Source organism: Chrysoperla carnea, chromosome X (assembly GCF_905475395.1).
Source record: "Chrysoperla carnea chromosome X, inChrCarn1.1, whole genome shotgun sequence".
NCBI classification, from domain to species: domain Eukaryota; kingdom Metazoa; phylum Arthropoda; class Insecta; order Neuroptera; family Chrysopidae; genus Chrysoperla; species Chrysoperla carnea.
In genome coordinates, this window is record NC_058342.1 from 28,728,635 (window position 1) to 28,748,372 (window position 19,738).

At 30.6% G+C, this 19,738-nt stretch overlaps 1 protein-coding gene across 4 annotated transcripts in view; it reads left to right on the forward strand.

Annotated features, from left to right (window-relative positions):
- Positions 1 to 11,415, forward strand: part of LOC123302075 (very low-density lipoprotein receptor-like) — a 79,447-nt gene extending 68,032 nt beyond the window's left edge. For 2 of the 4 annotated variants that reach the window (XM_044884853.1, XM_044884855.1), the window contains 4 exons: positions 498 to 563; positions 3,360 to 3,490; positions 4,431 to 4,586; positions 11,295 to 11,415. In XM_044884853.1, the coding sequence (XP_044740788.1) occupies positions 498 to 563; positions 3,360 to 3,490; positions 4,431 to 4,586; positions 11,295 to 11,339 (398 nt within the window). In that variant the 3' untranslated portion in view covers positions 11,340 to 11,415. The remainder of the gene's footprint in view (positions 1 to 497; positions 564 to 3,359; positions 3,491 to 4,430; positions 4,587 to 11,294) is intronic. The other 2 variants (XM_044884854.1, XM_044884856.1) reach the window with 2 other exon arrangements.
- Positions 11,416 to 19,738: the final 8,323 nt, after the last annotated feature.

The following is a 19,738-nucleotide window of genomic DNA, read 5'->3' on the forward strand; positions in this document are numbered from 1 at the left end:
TTTCAAATCGGTTATCAAACAAAAGAGTTTTGCCAACTCAAAGTTGTAAACCTACAAAAAAACACCCTTTATAACAGAGGGGTGCCGCAATTGAATTGAGTCTCAAGCATCTAGATTAAGGTGTCCGTTCTGTCATGCTTGAGAGGAACTCACCATCAACAAGCGAAGCGTTTCTGGGTGGAAGGTGCTATTTTAAGATGAGGCTACAGAAAAATCTACAGGTTCTTTTCTGGGATTGCTCCCAGGATTGTTGGGCCCAATATTTCCCGCCGAATTTTAACAAGCAAATATTGTAGTAAAATTTTTGTTTTGACAATGAATAGAGGAACGCATGCGTTATCTATACATGCAAAATCTACTTTTAAATTAGGTTCAACCTTTTTTTTTTAATATTTTTTCAAAATTTTTTATTTTATTCTTTTGTTTTTTATTTTTTTTACAAATTTTTTGTTTATGATTTTTTACCATTTTTTTTTTTGTTTACGTTTATTCTTCAGCTAAATTAATTATTAATACAACCTCCGTAAGAACAACGACCTTAAGTGATTTAGCAAATACAGTCAGTGAGTACCAAGTTACAAAATCAGTTTTTTTTTTAAGTTTTTCTACACTTTTCGCTTTTTTTGAAATTATACTTTTCTTTTTAGATGGCCAGGCGTAGTATTTGATAGTCATTACAGGCGTAGTATTTGATTGTTACAACTTTTTTCTCTGAGAAAATTTTCATAGTCAGGGGGTCTGTAATATTTTTAGGTGAATTTTCATTGAGGGCGATATTCAAATAATACGATAACGTAAATTAAAAATGCAACAAAATCATTTTGTCAGACTCTTGGAAGAACGAAATATCCGTTGTCAGACATCTTAAAAATTTCTAATATTGGCAATCATCTTGTTAAGTGGCTGTCCTGGGGAGGGACACACGTAGATCATAGGTTCCGAAAAAAGGAATGGCCCATCCCTCGTCTACTACTCCATGAACCATTTGGAGCTTTTTAAGTACAACAGAAGTCCTTTGACGACAACGGACTTGACGTTGAAGAGGCCGTCAAAGAAAGGCTGGCTCAAGTGAGTCCATTTCCTCATGGCAAGGTCTGGATAGTGACAGAGAAGATGAGACATCGTTTTCTCTTTCTCTCCACTGTGACAGCTCCTGTAATAATAGTGATGTACTAGAAGGCCCAGTCGTTCAGCGTACCTGACGCCTAGCCAGTATCCTGTAATAACCGCAACGATTTTGTTTATAGAGATATCCTTTGAAGCGATATAAAATCTTACGATTACGCCAACGATTATACGTTGCCCATATCTGTCTTGTAGTAGATATCTCAAAAATTATCCGTCCAATCGTTAAATGTACCCGATTTTTGAATTTCTTGGGTCAATTATACCTTAGAAACTTTGTTTCATGAAATTTTTTTGAAGGGGTACCCCTTGGAAAAAATCGAAAAAAATTTTTCTGTTTCAGAATTCAATAAAACTTAGTTTATAAGGTAATTTTGACCCAAAAAATTCAAAAATCGAGTTCATTTGACGATTGGGCTGGTAGATTTTGAAAAAATCGAGTCCTAGGATCGATTTTTGACGATATCTCAAAAATTACCCGTTCAATTGTTAAATGAACCCGATTTTTGAATTTTTTGGGTCAATTATACCTTATAAACTGTGTTTCAACAAATTCCGAAACACAAAATTTTTTTCGATTTTTTAGAATTTTTTGAAGGGGTACCCCTTGAAAAAAATCGAAAAAATTGAAAAATTTTTTCTATTTCGGAATTCAATAAAACTCAGTTTATAAGGGTATTTTGACCCAAAAAATTCAAAAATCAGGTTTATTTAACGATTGAGCTAGTAGAAGTTTGAAAAAAACGACTTTTTGGATCGATTTTTGTCGATATCTCAAAAATTAGCCGCCCAATCGTTAAATGAACCCGATTTTTTAATTTTTTGGGTCAATTATACCTTATAAACTGTGTTTCATCAAATTCCGAAACAACAAAATTTTTTCGTTTTTTTTGAAATTTTTTGAAGTTGGATTGAGTTGGGTTGGGTTGGGAAAAAATCGAAAAAATCAAAAAAATTTTTCTGTTTCAGAATTCGATAAAATTCAGTTTTTAAGGGTATTTTGACCCAAAAAATTCAAAAATCGGGTTCAATTATTTGTTACAAAACGTCTTTTTAAGGATATCCTCATTCAGGATCAGCTTGCAATTAGCATCAATAGGCATCCGGAACTCCCGAATTCCCATTGATGCTTGTGTATGACAGCCTTGTGTCAGCTCATTTAAGTAAGTTTGGCAGTTCTGTGCTACATTTCAGGTTAGAGCGAGTTTACGAATTTTAATGCTGCCCAGAACCAAATTTTGATTCACAAATTCTCCAGAATGGCGTACATAAAGACTTTCCACCATTCCTTTCCAATATTGATAATAACACCATTTTGGAACGGCAAATTTGCTGGACAAAAAAATTTTGCAATTTTCATTCAATTATCTTCTTTTTTTGGATATCATCCTCAACGAATATTCATCAATTTTAAGCTTTACCAAGCAATAAAAATTTTTCATACCCCCTAAAAGAGAAATCCTCGGCTATGAAAATTTTCTTCGAGGAAAAAGTTGATAGACACCATTTTGACAACAGCCTGATCAAATTTCCAGTCGTTCTGAAATAACTGCCAAATACTACGCCTGTCCCTAGACCTATTTTCTTTGGGTGGTGATTTTATGGTGACGGGTTTTACTTTTTATTTCTCGATAGTGCATCTTATTAGAGTGTGAACTTTTTATTTTTAGTTTTAGAGATAGTTTTAGTGGCTTTTTTTTACACTTTTTAAAAAATGTTTCAAAACTTTCTTTTTTGGAAGGTGTTTTCAAAATGAAACATTTTTGGATATTTCACATCTCGAATGTAATAATAATTTGGCTACATCAAATTCACTGGGGGGACCTAAAATAAAATCGATTAACATCTTAAATGATTATTTCAATGAAAATGCCGTAATTTTGGAAAATAATTGGAGTCTTTTTTTATTTCCTTCAAATTCCTTTCAACCTGGAACATATTTCAAGGAACTAATTTTATCTCCGACATTTCGGACATACAACAATAAATCGCTTGCTTTATTACAACTATTAAATTTCACATTAAAGCTTTCATATTTTTCTTACACATAATTTCAGCCGTTGCACTCTGCAAAGTTCGAAAACTATAAGCAAAATTTCGTCACGAAAATCTGCTTCATGCTTCATAAAATCTATTCCATAATTTTTGTTTACAATTGTAGCTGAATTATTAATACATTCCCTTAAAATTTTTTTCGTTAAATGGTTCTTAATTTGTATTCTATTTTTTTACAGGAACAGTAAATCCTGGTGTACAAAAATCACATCCAAACAGTACGGTATTCGTACCAGAAAATTCCGATGCTGGTATGATTGCTGTCATTGTAATAGCGATTGTAACAGTTGTTTTAATTGTTTTGACACTGGTAAGTACACCCACGAACATACTAAGCGATACGATTTACGAAATTCAAATTACCAATATTGATAATTTTATTCGGATTTTAATTCCAAGTTCCTTATAAGGCTCCACATAGAAACCATCTTTCTGTGGAGTCCTGGTATCGTTGTTTCGCTCAGAGATGAATGTTAACTAAAAAAAACATCCAAATTGAAAAGTTTGACCAAAATTTAGTGGATTTCAAAAAAATTTTATTCGTATCGGATAAAATTTGGGTGTATTATGAAAAAAAATGATTTTTTGAACTTTATGACGTCATCAAAATCCAAAAAATGGAATTTTGCACTATCACACACAAATGATATCCGATTTTAATAAACCAAGTATGGATACTAAATTTGGGTCATACTTTTAAAATTTTTGGTCAAATTTATCCTAACTCTAAAAGTTTTGAAGATAATAAGGACCTGGTACCGATATTTTGCACAAAGGTGAATGTTAGCTAAAAGATAACATCAAAAATGATAAATTTGATCCAAAATTAGTGGGTTTCAATAAAAATTCCATTCAGATCGGATAAAATTTGGGTGTCTTATGAAAAAAATTGATTTTTTGAACTTTATGACGTCATCAAAATCCAAAAAATGGAATTTTGCTCTATCACATCCGATTAATATCCAATTTTATTAACCCAAGTGTGGAAATATACTAATTTTGGATCATTCTTTAAATGAATCAGCTTTCCGCTAATTAAAATTATCAATATTGAAAATTATAATTCGAGCTTCGAATTAAACCAGCTTTCTGCGAATTGAAATTATCAATAGGTATCTTAACTTGCTTTGACTATTGGCTTTGACGTGGGTGGTCCCTATTATAGACATGGTCTGAGAAACGGAGGTTAAATTCCATTATTGTTATTATAATTTAAAACGATCGATTAAATTTTGTAATCTCATTTTCAGATGGCATTCTTCATATATCGACATTACTTACATCGTAACGTAACATCAATGAACTTCGATAATCCAGTGTATAGGAAAACCACCGAGGATCAATTTTCATTGGAGAAAAATGTGTATCAACCGTCAAGACTGTATCCAAGCACAGTTGGTGAAGAGGTAAGAGCTCTAACCAAGGATTGTCAAATAGTTATCAGATAAAAATTCTTTACTCTTCTTCTCCCCCCGAACACCCCACAATTTTTTCTACTCACAAATTTTTTGGACGATATTTTGTTTTTTGTTTGTACCCCAGGATGACTTCCTGAAAATATTTTTGTGTTATTTTTGTTTTTGTTGTAATTTTATCAAATTTTCGATACATTAGCAAATATTTTATTATTGTTTTAGGTAAATTTAGGGCAGCTTGTATAAAATTTTTTTATGCGGCCTAAACCATCAAATTTTTTGTACATAGTAAATATGTTTCTAAAAAAAATCGTATTTTGAAATATTTAAAATTTAAGGAATTCAAATTTTGTTTTGTAGGTTATGTTTTATTTTGAAATATTTATGAGCATGAAAAGATTTCCAATTCCAGTTGGTATCTCTTCTTCGATTATATATTATTGGAAATCTTTTTTTTAATATTTATACAAAAAAAGTTCTATGAACAAATTTTTCTGTATTATTCCATGCAAACAGTGTTGCCACCTTACTTTGATTCAGAGGTAATCGACAAAAGAATGATGTAAATACTCTGTAATAGTTATTACTCCTTTCGAATTCGGATATTTTTCAATCTCGTACGTAATTTAATAAAAATAAATTATCATCGACTTGAAGATCTTTCGAATACTGCGAATTCAAGAAAATCATTTGGTAGGGCACGAAAAAGTGTATGCGAGTTCCCACAAAAACATTATTTTAGATTGAAGCAATAATTATCGCAAATTGGAGGACTTGAAAAAGTCGAAAAGTAAAAAAATTTTGCATAAAGTGATGCTTTAATCTATTATTTAGAAAAGTTGATCTATGGAATAATAAATTTTCATAATACCAGCCGCTCCCCGCGACTTTGTCTACAAGGTATGAAAAGATAACAAAGACTGTAGCTTATCGCCAAAGATCAAGCTAAATTTTTACTAAATATCTAAACTGGCTTGGAATTGTATTAAAATTGACTTGGCTTGGCGCATTTTTCAACCATTCCTTTTACAAGGTATCTTGATTTTCTTATGATAAACAGCTTCCAAGGGTAGGGATAGTGCCGAAATTATACAGAAATTCAGCAATCTCTCTATTGATCACTGGGAGTTGTAAACCCGCCAACTAGCGATAATAATTCGTACTAATCAAAACAGGATGTGAAGGCGGTTTGAGTAATTCCAATTTAGACTAACAGATGGCAATACTTGCACTCAGCATTTATCAAATAACTAGGAGTTGCAATCCCGTTAGTTCTCGATAATAATTCGTACTAAATAAAATAGGAAGTGGACCCATTTTGAGTAGTTCCAATTTAGACTACTAGGTTACTAACTATTTATCAATAGGCTCGGATCTGCTTTTAATTTTTTTGATTTTCTGCAGAAAGAGAACTCTATATGGCAAGATACCTATCAGCAATCTCAGAAACGACTCCAACGATTTTCCTGAAAATGAGTAAGCAACGGGTTTTTGGGGCGAAAAAGTGATCTATCTAAATTACATTTTTAGAAAACATCGTTTTATTCGTGTTTTCAGGAAAAACTGAAACATACATTGCAAAATATGACTCTTCCTGACATCTATTGGCGACGAAATAAAGTAAATTACCGGGACATTCAAATTGGTGTTTGTGTGAAGACATTTTAAACGGTTCTTATATTAGTGATAAAATTTGTATCTTTTTCAACTCAATAAATACCGAGTAAAGCTCGGTCATTCAGGTACTAAAAATTGTCGAGGTAAAATCAGCAATGGCGAATTTTTCCCGTAAATTTATTATTCCATGATCAACCTAAGAAATTTTCTAAATCGAACAAACGAAAATCCAAATAATTTCTAGAAGCTGTCGAATTAAAATTAATGTATAAGCAATAATTAAAATTAAAAAATGCTTAGAAAAAATGTAATTAAAAAAACACACACACACACACACTTTGATAATATTAAGTCGAATGTTTTTTGCACTTTTGGATGTATTAGTAAATAAAATTAAATATAAAATAATTATAATAAATTTAGGCGGCAAATTTTAGATGTGTTTATTATAGTTGCGAAAATTTCTCACATCCGTCCTCATTATAAAAAAAAGAAAGTTGTACGAGAGATTAATGTCTGAATTTGCTAGCGTAGATGATACAAGATGCATTATAACTTAGAACACTGTACATAATTTATTTTTTGGTCCCTTTTCTTTTGTTTTGAAACGAGAATTTGATATTTTAATAACAAATGCGTATAATTTTTTCGAGCTTTTTCTTCACTCATCTTGAAAGTTATCCGTCTTCTGGAGAGAGATGGAAATTGGTTCAAGTGACGGGATTCTATTGATTCCACAGACATACAGCGGAATGGTTCTCCTTCGAAACTTCCGAAAATTTATCTAGTCGAAATTGACTCCCTGTTAGGTTTTGCAAATATAATATCTTCGTGATTATTTTTCGGATAAACTTTTCAAAAAGTTTTCATAGAATATACTTAAATACATGTACATTTCGGAAATGCAAATAAAAAAGCGATTCTTTGAAAATTCTAACTGGATATAACCCCTTAATCGAAACTCACTACCTTTTGCTTGCCTTTCGCAAAGTATCACTAATCAAGGGCTTGATTCAACCATTCTATGATTTGAAACACCAGGGAACATCTTGCTAGGAGAATTACTGGTTCCTAATAAAGGGGCATTTTTGGAAATTATTCTTACACCAGAGCATCTGCTATTTCGCCAGAATGATCCGGTAACCAAATTAACCTGACTATTATTCAATTTTCTGGAACATTCGTAGTCAATCTTTGATTGACAGAGTCGACTTTTCCGAAGTGCTAAAAATGGCTTCCTTGGGAAATAAAGGAATTATTGGCTCTGCTTACATCCTTCAAGTATTTTTCCTTAACCTCTAATTGTGGGACCATTATTGGACAAAATACATTTTCACATCAAAGTAAATTTACCGTTTCTATTCCTGTAAGCATTTAAACACATCTTTGAATAGAAAAATAAACACGCACAAAAAAGATTCCTAATTTTAGATTATGAATGTTTACGAGTTAGTTTCAGGTAATGTTTACGAGTTAGTTTTTACGAATCGAATTTATTATACGCATTTGTTTTTTTAATCAATAAAGACAGCCTTGTTTAGGTAAACGAATCGTTTAGTTTATCGAGATATTTTCTTTTCCGTTTCTATTTGTAAATACTTTATTTCTCTTCCACGAATATCGATTATGTAACTTTTGGAAATTAAAAACGTAGACTTTGCGTTTGAAAAAATGCCGTCTAACAAAGGTAATATCATAGCGGCCACTTTAAATGTAATTAGTGGATTGAGTACTACTTTGGAGTCTTTGATCCACCGAGTTCAAACATAGTATGTTAGCCTAGTGTTCTGGTAGATTTTGTTGATTTTTTTTTTTTCGAATTGCTGAAAATACTTTTCTATGGGGCAATTTTAAGGGCACTGATCACAAATTTTGGGTCATTTGGCTGCCTGTGGTGAGGGGAAAAAGATATGGTCATTTTTAAGTGCGAAATTTGAATTGAACATTGAAATTTCAGTTTTCTAGAGTCTAGCTTTGAACTGAGGGATCAGATCAAAAAAGTTTTCAGACAAAAGTTGTAGTTAATGTTGTATATCTCAGTCAATACTGATCGGATTAAGTCAACATATTTTGGATTACTTCTGACGCTAAAGAACACATAGGGTAGGGATAAAAAAAGTACTTTAAAGGATCAATAAAATTGCTTTAAAGACTAAAAAGATTATTCACATTCAAACATAAGCTGCAAAATTTGAAAGTTACCTACATTTTCGATTTCACAAATTCTAGATTCTTGAGATTTACGATCTCGAACACTTTATCTTTAATTTCTATAGTTACCAAATATTTTGAAAGTGTTCAATTTTTATTGTTTTTAGTAGAGATACCAACAAATGTTTACTCCTAATATTTTTTGAGTTACAAAAGAAAAAAAATTTGTAGAAATCCTGATATTTATTATATTTATATAAATCTAAAAAAATATTCCATGTAGAAATTTGCATTTGTCTGTAGATTGAAAAAAAAACAAACCAAAAGACAAGCTATTTATAAAACTTTTTATTGTATTATTAGATTTTTCCTTAGCCGCAGGGGACTAAAAAAATTATGGTAATTTTTCTATGATTGAGACCTACTTAAAACTGATCCAGGAAATTGTTAAAAACTGTTAGTCTTGAAGTCAGTGTACATTTTCTGGAATTCAATCAATATTGGCCTTGTTCAGTATTGTTAGACTTAATGGCTCTATTACTAAATCCAGTAGTTCAAAAAATAACCTCTAATTAAAGTATTTCGGCTGTTTGAGCAAGTAACATTACCTTATGGAACTTTCCAAAAAGAAAACATAAAAAAACTTTGGTTTTTGACGTTTAAACGTCAAAAACTAGTCAAAAAAGTATTTTTACGTCAAAATTTTATCTTTTGCGATATTTTAAAAGTATTAAAAAACATTTACGTGATACAAATATTATTTTTATTCATAACTGAGATTTAAATTCAATAAATTATTTGATAACTTGACTAGTCATGTGATGGCCGAACTACTTTAAAAACGCCAAACTGTGGTGTTCTTATTAAATCAATATAAATACTTGCTCTGATTATTCTGTAGCGTTCATTTTTCACGATCGTCTTTCTTGAACCCTTGGGCAGGGCCGGTATTATCTCGCGAGAGGACGTACTTCAATCAAGTGCAAGTTCAAATTTCCTCTTCAGATTTTCGAGAATGCCTATTCTATTGATATTTCCTCATATCGATCTCTGAATGGAGCAACATTGACAGACTATTTGACTTTTCAAAGACAATTTCTCAATATTACCTTCTTGAGAGAAAAGGAATCGCCAAAATTCAACCATTTGAAATTCAATAGGTTTGAAATAGTACACTGGGTCTGAATTTTTGGATGAAAAAACCTACAAGCCTTGAGCTGAAACCGAGCAATGCTTACTGCTCAAACGATCTATTAGGCAAAATGGTCCATGGAAAATACAATGATATATAACTTGACAAAAAATTATTTGCCAAAAAATATTTGTTCTGGATCAGTTTTAGGGTAGAAGATCTCATTTCCAGAAAGAATTACCAACTTTTTAAACCAGAAAACACACTCAATCGATTATTACATTTATATTTTATCATTAAGAATTTTTCTAACGAGTATACGGCGCATGTAACGTGAAGTGATTTTTAGGATCTATTGGCTATATATACAAAATTAATAGTGGATTTTTGGTTCCCCTAAAAAATTACCGAACAATATATTAGGGTGTATTCAAATAATGCAAAAGCCAAAATTCAATTTAGATAAGTGTATTGGTCTAAATATTGTGCCTTTGATCATGCGCTTTGAAATCCTTTCATATTTTTAATGATTAAATATAAAATTTAAAAAAAAAAAGAATGCAATGCACCTGATTCTAAGATTTTAACCAGAAACGAATCACAAAAAATAAATATTTCGTTTTTAAAGCCATGATTAAGAAAAAAATTATTAAATACATGTATATTTACATGCTGGCGCAAAATTTTGAGGCCATTTGGTAAGTTGATTTTGGTTGGAGGCAATTGAAGAAAACACTTGAAATTTTTTGTTTCAATGTCATATATAGACGAAATCAGATTAGTAGATACACGCCACTGGTGGTCAAATTATATAACTAACAGAATGGGCAATATGTAGCAGTCCAATAAAAGTTGACGTCCAATTTTTACCCGGCATTTTCAGAAAGAGGGTAATATTCATTGGATGTGGATTTGTGTGTTGGCGATGGATTTTTAGAGCCCGAATATCGAGGCCGTTCCCAATTGTTCTTGGAAGTCAATTCATCTCAATCGTTTTAAATTTATGTTCTTTTAAATTTTAATATCGCTGCCATCAGTCGTTATTTTTATGAGTATCGAAACACATCGACATGAATTTCAAATGGGAAGGATTTTTTTGGAAACAATTCCACGACTTCTTTTGTACCAGATCAGCGCTCTGTTTTCTTTACTGTTTGATGTTTTGTTGATGCTCCATTGACAGAGAATTAGAGATGAAAGCCAGGACTCATAGACCCAACTCCCGCTAGCCAAATTATAATCAACTAAATTTATTTGAATTGAGTTTAGTTAGCATGTATTGAATTAGCATGAGTTGATATTTTTTGACCAAATCAGCTGTCTTTTTTTAGCACATCACAGATAAGGTAGCCTCAAAGAATCGCGTTTAAGAAATTTCAGTTACAAATTTCTGAAATTTCAAATAAAATAGTTTCGCAAACAAATTATTTACCATCTTGGAATTGAATGAATTTTATACTTGAATCGGACTTTTTTATCGGTGAAGTTTCTCGTTTTTGTTTCGAGTCAAAAGCTTCGAAATTTGACGTGAAAAGACATTTCACCTCAAAGAAATTTCATTCCAATATGTGCAATCTTTTTAAAATAATAAAACATGAAAATTTTAACAATTGTACTACCTTGAAGCAGGATAATTTCAACAGCCCCCTAGACCAGTAATAATTGACCCATCCTATTAGTTCAATTTTGACCACATTGGCGCTGCAATCTACAATCATTTCGTCTTTTGAAATACACTTTTATAAAATAAATAATTGTTTATTTAAAATTAATTTTACGTTTTTTTTTTTCTGTTCTAGGTCATTGAGCCACTGACAAGTCCGAGTACAAACGATTTTGTATGAATGTGCAATCGCTATAAAATTTGTAAAGTAATTTAAGTGTAGTCGTTTATCGATTTTTTTTTCACCAAAAAAAAAATTATCCAAATGGTTTTTTTTTTTTTGGATATAAAATGAACTATATGAAAATTTAGTCGTCAAAAAAAACAACTGTCGTTAAAAAATACTAAATCGAATTATACGTTCAAAAGACAGTTTTATATATAAGAAAAAAACAAAATACTGTGTTTACAAAAACAAAACAAATGAAGATTTTCAACTCAAAAATTATGTGATGAAATAAAAAAAAAAAAAAAAAAGAAGAAATTTTTCTTAAAAAATGTTTTATATAGCAAAATTTTGTACATATATATAAATATTTTAGATTTATTTGATCTCGACTATTTCGAATCAGTGATTTAAAAAAAATAAATAGATTCACGTTTCAAAATTGTGTTTTACGTAAGCCAAAAACGTAAGGTATGATCTTTTTTCGAAAATGGAGACTTCGATATTGATTACGAAACTTAGAACTTATATACTCACCAAGGAATGTCCTTTTTCAACCCTGGGTCCGTGCATGTAATTATAAATATGCTGAATAGTATTTTATGCAAGTCAAAAAGATTTAAGTTACTCCCAATAGTTGGAAATTAATCGGAATGAATAGGAAATTGAAATTTCCTTTAGCTTCGAGAAAGGAGACTTCAGTATTGAATAGGAAATATGCTCACCAAGGTATATCTTTCTATTGGTTCACATGGGCCCAGCGTCATTAAATTTATACGTAAGGCAAAACAAGAGCTTAAGGGGGTCATAACCTGTGGCTTGAACAAATTTAACAAATTTTCTGATTTAATTACACTTTTCAGCAAAGAATCCATTTGTATATAAGTTCTAACAGTTTCTGATAATAATACGTAAAACGGAATGGTTTTCGTATAGAAAGAACATACAATTTTAGAAATGTTCCAGTTAAATCGGAGAAAAAAAAGGCGCAATTTTTAAACATGAATCATGTGCGGCTTTAAAAAGGAAATATTTACTATACAAACTTTTTATTTCGTGGGTTTACGTTCGTCAGTGTATAGACAAATTTACCAAAAAAAATAAAAAAATAAATAAGCTCAATTTTTGTTTGAAATTATTGCTCAAGAAATTTCATTTTCTCATTAAATTTTTTTCTCGAATTTTGCTTTGGTTCAAAATTTCAAAAATACATTTTAGTCCATTTAAAAATCAGTTGATAAAAAGTTGCGTTTAAGTTTAATTTTTAATCAGATCAAAATTTTAGCAACTCGAATAATTGGATTCTTTAAGGCACTATTAATTCTTCGCATATATTTTTTACATAACTTTTCGATAATAGGGATTACAGATGATTCAAATGAGTTCTAGAAAATAAAATTCAACCAACCATAAATTTTTGTTCGGGCCCTTCCAACCATAATACGATTTTTTTTTTTGCTACCAGAGTAACTACTTTCTAGTAAGAATGATTTTGGTAACTTTTTCATTAAAAACCTACAATCTATGAGGAAAAATGAAAATTCGTTGTCAAAAACCCTCAACATCTTTTAGAAGACACAAAGGTTGGTCAGAAGTCAAAGTAGAATCTATCAAAGTATCTACCTAATATAAAATTACGGGGCCTATGTTAAGTCTTTAAATTTTATCTCGAAACAATTTTGTGCCCCTGGGATGTAGCTCAGTTTGCCCTGTAGTTAAGGCCTCAAGCCTCACTATTATATCAAACAAGCAAAAATATATGTATCTCGAGATATTCCTCGAAAAGTTAGTAATGTCTTGAAAATGGGGTCTTCGAGTTGTGAAAACACTTCGAGACAACCTCTCGAAAAGAATGAAAGAAATGGATTTATTTGGAAGCCTGGAATATTTCGTGCTATTTCAAACCCATAATTAAATTGGGACGCAATTATTTACAACTGATTTACAGTCAAAATCGGTTATAATGAAATTGAAAGGGCCCTAATAATTATAGTCGTTATAAGCGATATGTGTAAAAAAAAAAGCTGATAAGAGGGACATAATTTGTGATTCTTTCATTAGAATCATCGTTCTCTGAGGAAAAATTAAAGTCTGCTCGACGCAGGACAAGTTGGAACATCAAAAAGTCAGGTCGGAGCGCTCTAACCCGTTCTTTTTTTTTGAATCTATTGCCTTTTTGAGTCTCTTTCATTAAATCATCATTTTCTGAGGAAAAATGAAAGTCTATTCGACGAAGGTAAAGAATGAACATTAAAAATTCGGGTTATTGTAAGATTGGAGCTCCGACTCTATCCTTTGAAATTCCAGCTTGTCTTTTGACGACCGTGACTTTTTTAGATAACTAATTCGAATGATGGTTAGTCGCTATAAGCGATATGTCATTTTATTCGATGTTGTTATAGACGATAAAACTCAAGTTATTTACTAATTCGTGACGTTTCGAATTTATTTAAGTCTTCATCAGGCTCAATAAACGAAATATAAAAACACAATTGTTTTATAAAGACTGATGAAGAATTAAATCAATTCGAAACGTTGGTATTTATATTTGGATTCAGTTTGCCAACTGACTAAAAATCGACGTTATAAGTAATTTTAACCGATTTTGACTTCATTTAATTTAAAAAATGAAACGAACAAAAAAACTATTGCCAAATATTGTTAATATTAAAAAGATTACTAATAAATAATAATTAAAAATTAAATTAATTAATAACTAATTAAAAAATAATTAAATAATGCTTTTTATGAAAAAAATAAAAACAAAAAAATAAATAATATTTTTCCAAAAATTAAAAAAAAAAATGAATACAAATTGTTTAATCAATTTTTTTAGAACCAAAGTATAATTGTACTTAAAAAAAATTGTAATATTTTCGAAGAAAAATTCCATACAGATAATATAAATAGAGATAATATAAATAGATACAAACAAAGCGCAGATCCTGAAAGGGGCAACCGGGTCAGCCCTGTTCAAATTATAAGAAAGTCAACTGTAACTAACAAAATTTTCAAATTTGCTCGAGTTCTTTGACGTCAACGCAAAATCCATCTCCTCATGGCAAGAGCTGGACAGTGTCAGTCTCAGGCGTTCAGCATGCCTGCCGCGCAGCCAGTACCCTAAGTATAACAAAGCTATCTGAATTGGGATTTTTTTATAACTGACTTTACTGAAGTGATTCAGTAAAGAATCTGTAAAGAGAAAAACTTTCTGTAAAGCATGGAATTTTGTGAAATTTAAAAAACAAAACGTTTTAAAATAAACGTGAGAGAATCTCTCTGTACAACCGTTCTGAAGGGTTAAAACTTTGATATGTCTTTTTGTAATATCTGTATGGAAAAAAACCTGACAACATAAAAACTTGTTCATAAAGAAATGTACACCGATCCAAATGATCTTCCCCTCTCACTTCTCCCGTATACAAATGAATCTATTTTCGACGTAGCTCATAAATTTCAATAAATTCGCATACAATTTTTCTATTAAAAATATAAAAATAACGAGCAACTTTTTAACTATCATTTTAAACAAAAAAAATTGAAACAAATTGCAATGGAAACTAAATCGGGATTTATGTCAATTATCTGTGCCAATTTAATAGATTTCTTGTCGAAAAAATCGGTAACATTATACGAATTAAAATACAATAAATCGTATACGGGACTAATTTCAAAATTCGATAGAGAAAAAATCTAATAACTGCCTTAAACTGTCCAATGTTTTGGACGGATAACTATTTATATTTGCATGGTAGCTACATTTTAAAGAATATCTGAAAATACAAAACAATCGCCGGGGTAATTTTTTTAGGTAAGAGTGGCTGTCCTGAGGTTGGACACACTTCCACCAATAGGTCCGTTCCGATATCGAAAATAGCTTCTATAATAGAATTTTCCATGAAAATAGCTGCATCCAGAGAGCTACAACTTTCGGAAGTTGGGGATTTCTTCGCCCTGAGAGTAATTGGGGAATCCGGATAAAATCCAGAGAGGGTTCAACGTTGCACTTTCAATTTAAACCAAGACTAATTTGACGTGTTTCTCCGGTGCCCCTAGGTAATTCGAAAATCAGATGGCATCTTTTTTTTTAGTTAGTCTTTGTAAATCACCTTGGCACCACCTTGTGCCCGGCTCTTCTCAAAATAATTTGACCTTTCCACCCTTTTTCCTTTTTTTAGTATTCGTAAATCAACTTGGTGCAACCTTGTGTGCGACCTTTCTTATAAAAATGTGTGTCCCCTTGTAGCCACTCTTTTCGTACAAATTTGAATTTTCCCCGAGGCCCCTAATCGATGTTGGGCCTCTGAGAACTTGCCTAATCCGTCTAATGGGTTAATTCGTCACTGTGTATGAGTTTGAGAACAACTGGGTAATTTGTGGCTACCATGTTCTACGAAAAATAATACTCAAAATACTTGCCATTAAATATAAATAAGATTGAAAGGTTCTTAAAATTTTTAAGGACCCCCATTTTAAATTGTAAATTGAAAAGCTTTGATAGGTATTTATTGAAATTGAATATTATGTCAATGTATATTGAGTTTGTAAAATTCTTAGTGCCATATTTTATTTTTTTTAAACGATTGAAACGAAGAGCTAAAATTAATTTGATAGTTAAAAAAAATTCAAATTCACAAAAGATGAACAAAATGGTTTTTTTGTAATTTTAATGAAAAGCGTATTTTTACCAGAAAAATTGTAAAAAATTTACGAAAAATTATTGAAACAAGTGAAAAAAAAAGTGATTTGTTTTTTAGTTTTAAAATAATTATTGTTTTTCAATTATTGTCTATTCTATGTAAGTTGAACACCCTATAAAATATTTCAGCTTATCTGAAATAGACTATATATATATATTATTATGTATAATTAATTTGAGCCATGAGTCTTTTAAAAAAAGTTTAAGAACATCACGTGTTTTTTTTTTAATGAAAAAAAGGAAAAACTTTAAGAAAATTAATATATATATATATTATTATATTTAATTTTTAGTTTATTTATTTTCTAGATTTTGTGTTGAACATTTTTTGTTGAATATTTTTATTAAAAAATTTAAAAGTAGATTTAAAAAAAAATTTTTATATGTATTATAAAATAATCAAAATGATGTAAATATAAAAAAATTTCTTGAAAACAATTTTTTTTTGGAGTTTTTCATTTCCTTTGAAATATACGAAAGTTATCCTCAAAAAATTTTTAGTCATCCTCAAAAATATAAATGTATGCACTGTATCGAAAGTCAGCAGAGAGAGTTGTGGGTAGTATTATCTATCGCTCTTTAAGTACGATCTGTGAGATTTAAAGTTTTTCTTTGTAAATAAAAAAATTATTTAAAAAACCAAAAAACCCTCAGAGGCTCAAGGACAGAGAAAGTGGAGATGCGCTACATTACGAAGCGCAAGCGTAATACCATTAGCTTAGTTCTGTTCGATTGGGTTACAGTGGCTGTCCTGGATTGGGACGGACTTAAACCATAGCATCTGTTGTGAAACCGAAAAAGGGTTGTACCATCCCCGGCAACTATTCCATGAACCATTTGGAGCTGTTTAAGAACAGTAGGAGTGCTTATACGTCAAGGGACTTCAAATCGGAGAGGTCGTCAAAGATAGGTTAGCTCAAGTAAGTTCATCATCTCATGGCAAGAGTTGGACAGTGACAGTGAAGATGAGATATCGTTTTTTCCCCCTCTCCACTGTGGCAGCTCCTTGCATGTGTAAGTAAAAATATACAAATACAACAAGGAAGGCGGCTAAAAGAAGATAATTTGGTGCTACAAATTTTAAAAAAAAATTTTCTTATTTTTAGTTAGGTATCTCGAAAACTACAAATTTTTTACCTCTATGGCCATTTTATTTTTACGGTCAAGACAATGCAGCCATAACAATTCAGTTTATAGAAAAAATACGTCACACTACAAGTGGTTGTCTATTAAATAGCATAGGCAATTTATATTACATATATGTAAACTTGTGTATTACTCGAGATGTTGAGTTTTTAATTTCTTTGTAACAGGTTGGAATTATCCATCAAAGCAGTCGAATATCTGTGTATTGGAAATCACATACAAAATTCAAAAACATTTCCCCTTTTTCAACGAATTTCTTATTAAGAAAATCAAGGTATTGTATATTAACATATAACATAACATATCATAATGATGCCCTCTATTGCCGTGTAAAAGGTACAAAAATTGAACAATCAAAACGTTCTTCATCCAGCCTATAACAATGTGGGAAAAATTTTTCTAATAAATAGAGCAGATTTTTCGAAAAAAATGCTGAAAAAGTTTTTTTTTCTTTTTTGAAAGCGATTGCTCCCATAAAAATTATAATTATTAAAATTAACCAGCGATGGCTGACTATTTTTTGGTTTGTGTCTAGACTGATAATAGCTTAATATTATGATAGATGGAAATACTAACCATGTTCTCAATGAAAATATATTTGTCACCAAAATTATAAATAAAAGTTTTTGATCAAAGCCATTCAATAATCTTCAAAATTAATTACAAAATTTTAGTCGAAAAAAGCGATTTTTTTTTAACTCCGACATCTCGAAATTGGCGAGGTTAGATGAAAATTGATACAAGACAAAAATTGTGTATAAATGTCCATAATATAAGATCAAAACCGTTAGTTTTGTCACTATCAAACTTTTATCAACATAACAATTTTTTTAACGCTTGTATCGGCTTGTACAACGGCGAGGTTTCAAAGAGAAATATTTCAAAGGATAAAAACTGCTTAGAATAGTTCAAAGGACAAAAAATACTTCTTATAGAATGTTTATAACTTTTGAGCCATATTTTCAAAAAGCTGTAAAATTCACACTTTCGAATGATTTGTGCCATTTATCAATCGGGTCATTTTCACGAGGATACAGGTGTTTGAAATTACGTCATTTTTTCTGTATGGGCGAAATTTTTTACCGTAAGGAATATGTTTTTTAAATTTCAACTAAAAATTGTGTATTCCGGTAAAAGCGGGACGTTTGAAAAAAATATTTTACAAGTCTAATTTATTTTAAAACGCAAAAGTACGTGGAATTAATAAATATTTTAATTTAATATTTATTAATAATAATTAACAATATCAACAATGTATTCAAATTGCATGATGTATCATATTCTATTCATAATAACATCAATAATACGAGAATGCACTGATACCAAACTGATAAAATTACAAAATAAAGGTTTGATTAGATTACATTATCGTGGTTTCTTTTCTAATTCTGTCAATATATTTCTAATTTTGTTCTTAACTAGCCGATGCCCGTCACTTCGTACGCAAATATCAAAAACACTGCATGATAATTATTCCATATAAATTTATCAACCCGTTTTGCATCTTTAGGGTCCGATAAAATTTGCGGATCCGATATCGGTTTTCGATCAAAATTTGCTTATCGTTTCAAAGCATGTACATCCCAAAAAACATGTCGATAAATATACTTTTTTTTTCCTTAGAGAAACTTTTCTGCGGTTCTAAAACGAATTTTAAAACAAAATTTTTGTTGTAAAAAAAAATATAGATATACCCTTTTACACCCTTAAAACTATGAGAGTGCGTTGATGTGATATTAGAAACAATAAACCTATAATTCGAAGCTCCCCACAAATTGGCCACCTTCAATAGGTGTAGATCAGAATCTACATCCAACTTGGTTCTTCCGGTGTAATATACAGATAATATATAATAGAAAGATAAGTTGATTTGTAAAGTTTGTCGTGATCAGCGACCCGAAAACTCTCGAGTATTCTTTTTTGGCCCATTTTGTTCAATATTTATAGAATATTGCTGTTTTGGATCAGCGGAGAATGAATTACCTCAGGGGAGGGGGTTTATCCAAAAGATATCGGAATTGTAATCAGTGATCCTAAAAACTCAACGAGAATACATTTTCTCCCATTTTGTTGAATATTTACAGAATGTTGCTGTTTTTGACCGAGGGGTAAATTACCCCATTAGAAGGGGGAGGGGAGAAGTATATCAACTTTCTGACTTCGGAATCGTCATCAGCGCCTCCGAAAATCCCCATTTCTGGCCAGTTTCGTTAAGTATTTTCGAAGCTTTAAAATTTTCAAAATTCACTTCAGAAATGGATTCTAATAATTGACCTATTTGGCCAATATCATTGGCAAAACTTTCTAGCCGTACCAAGATTTTCATAAACTTTACATACTATATTCAAAAGTATAAAATATAATTATCGAAAATAAGATACTCAAAAATAGGTTATTATAAAGTGTAGTTGACAATCCTACTCCTACGCCACATTTTGTAAATAAAATAAACCATACTTCGAATCGAAAATAGGATAGTTATTATAAAGTATAGTTGACAATCCTACTCCTACGCTACATTTTGTCACAATATATAAAATAAATTTCATAAATTTGACGAATAGAAGTA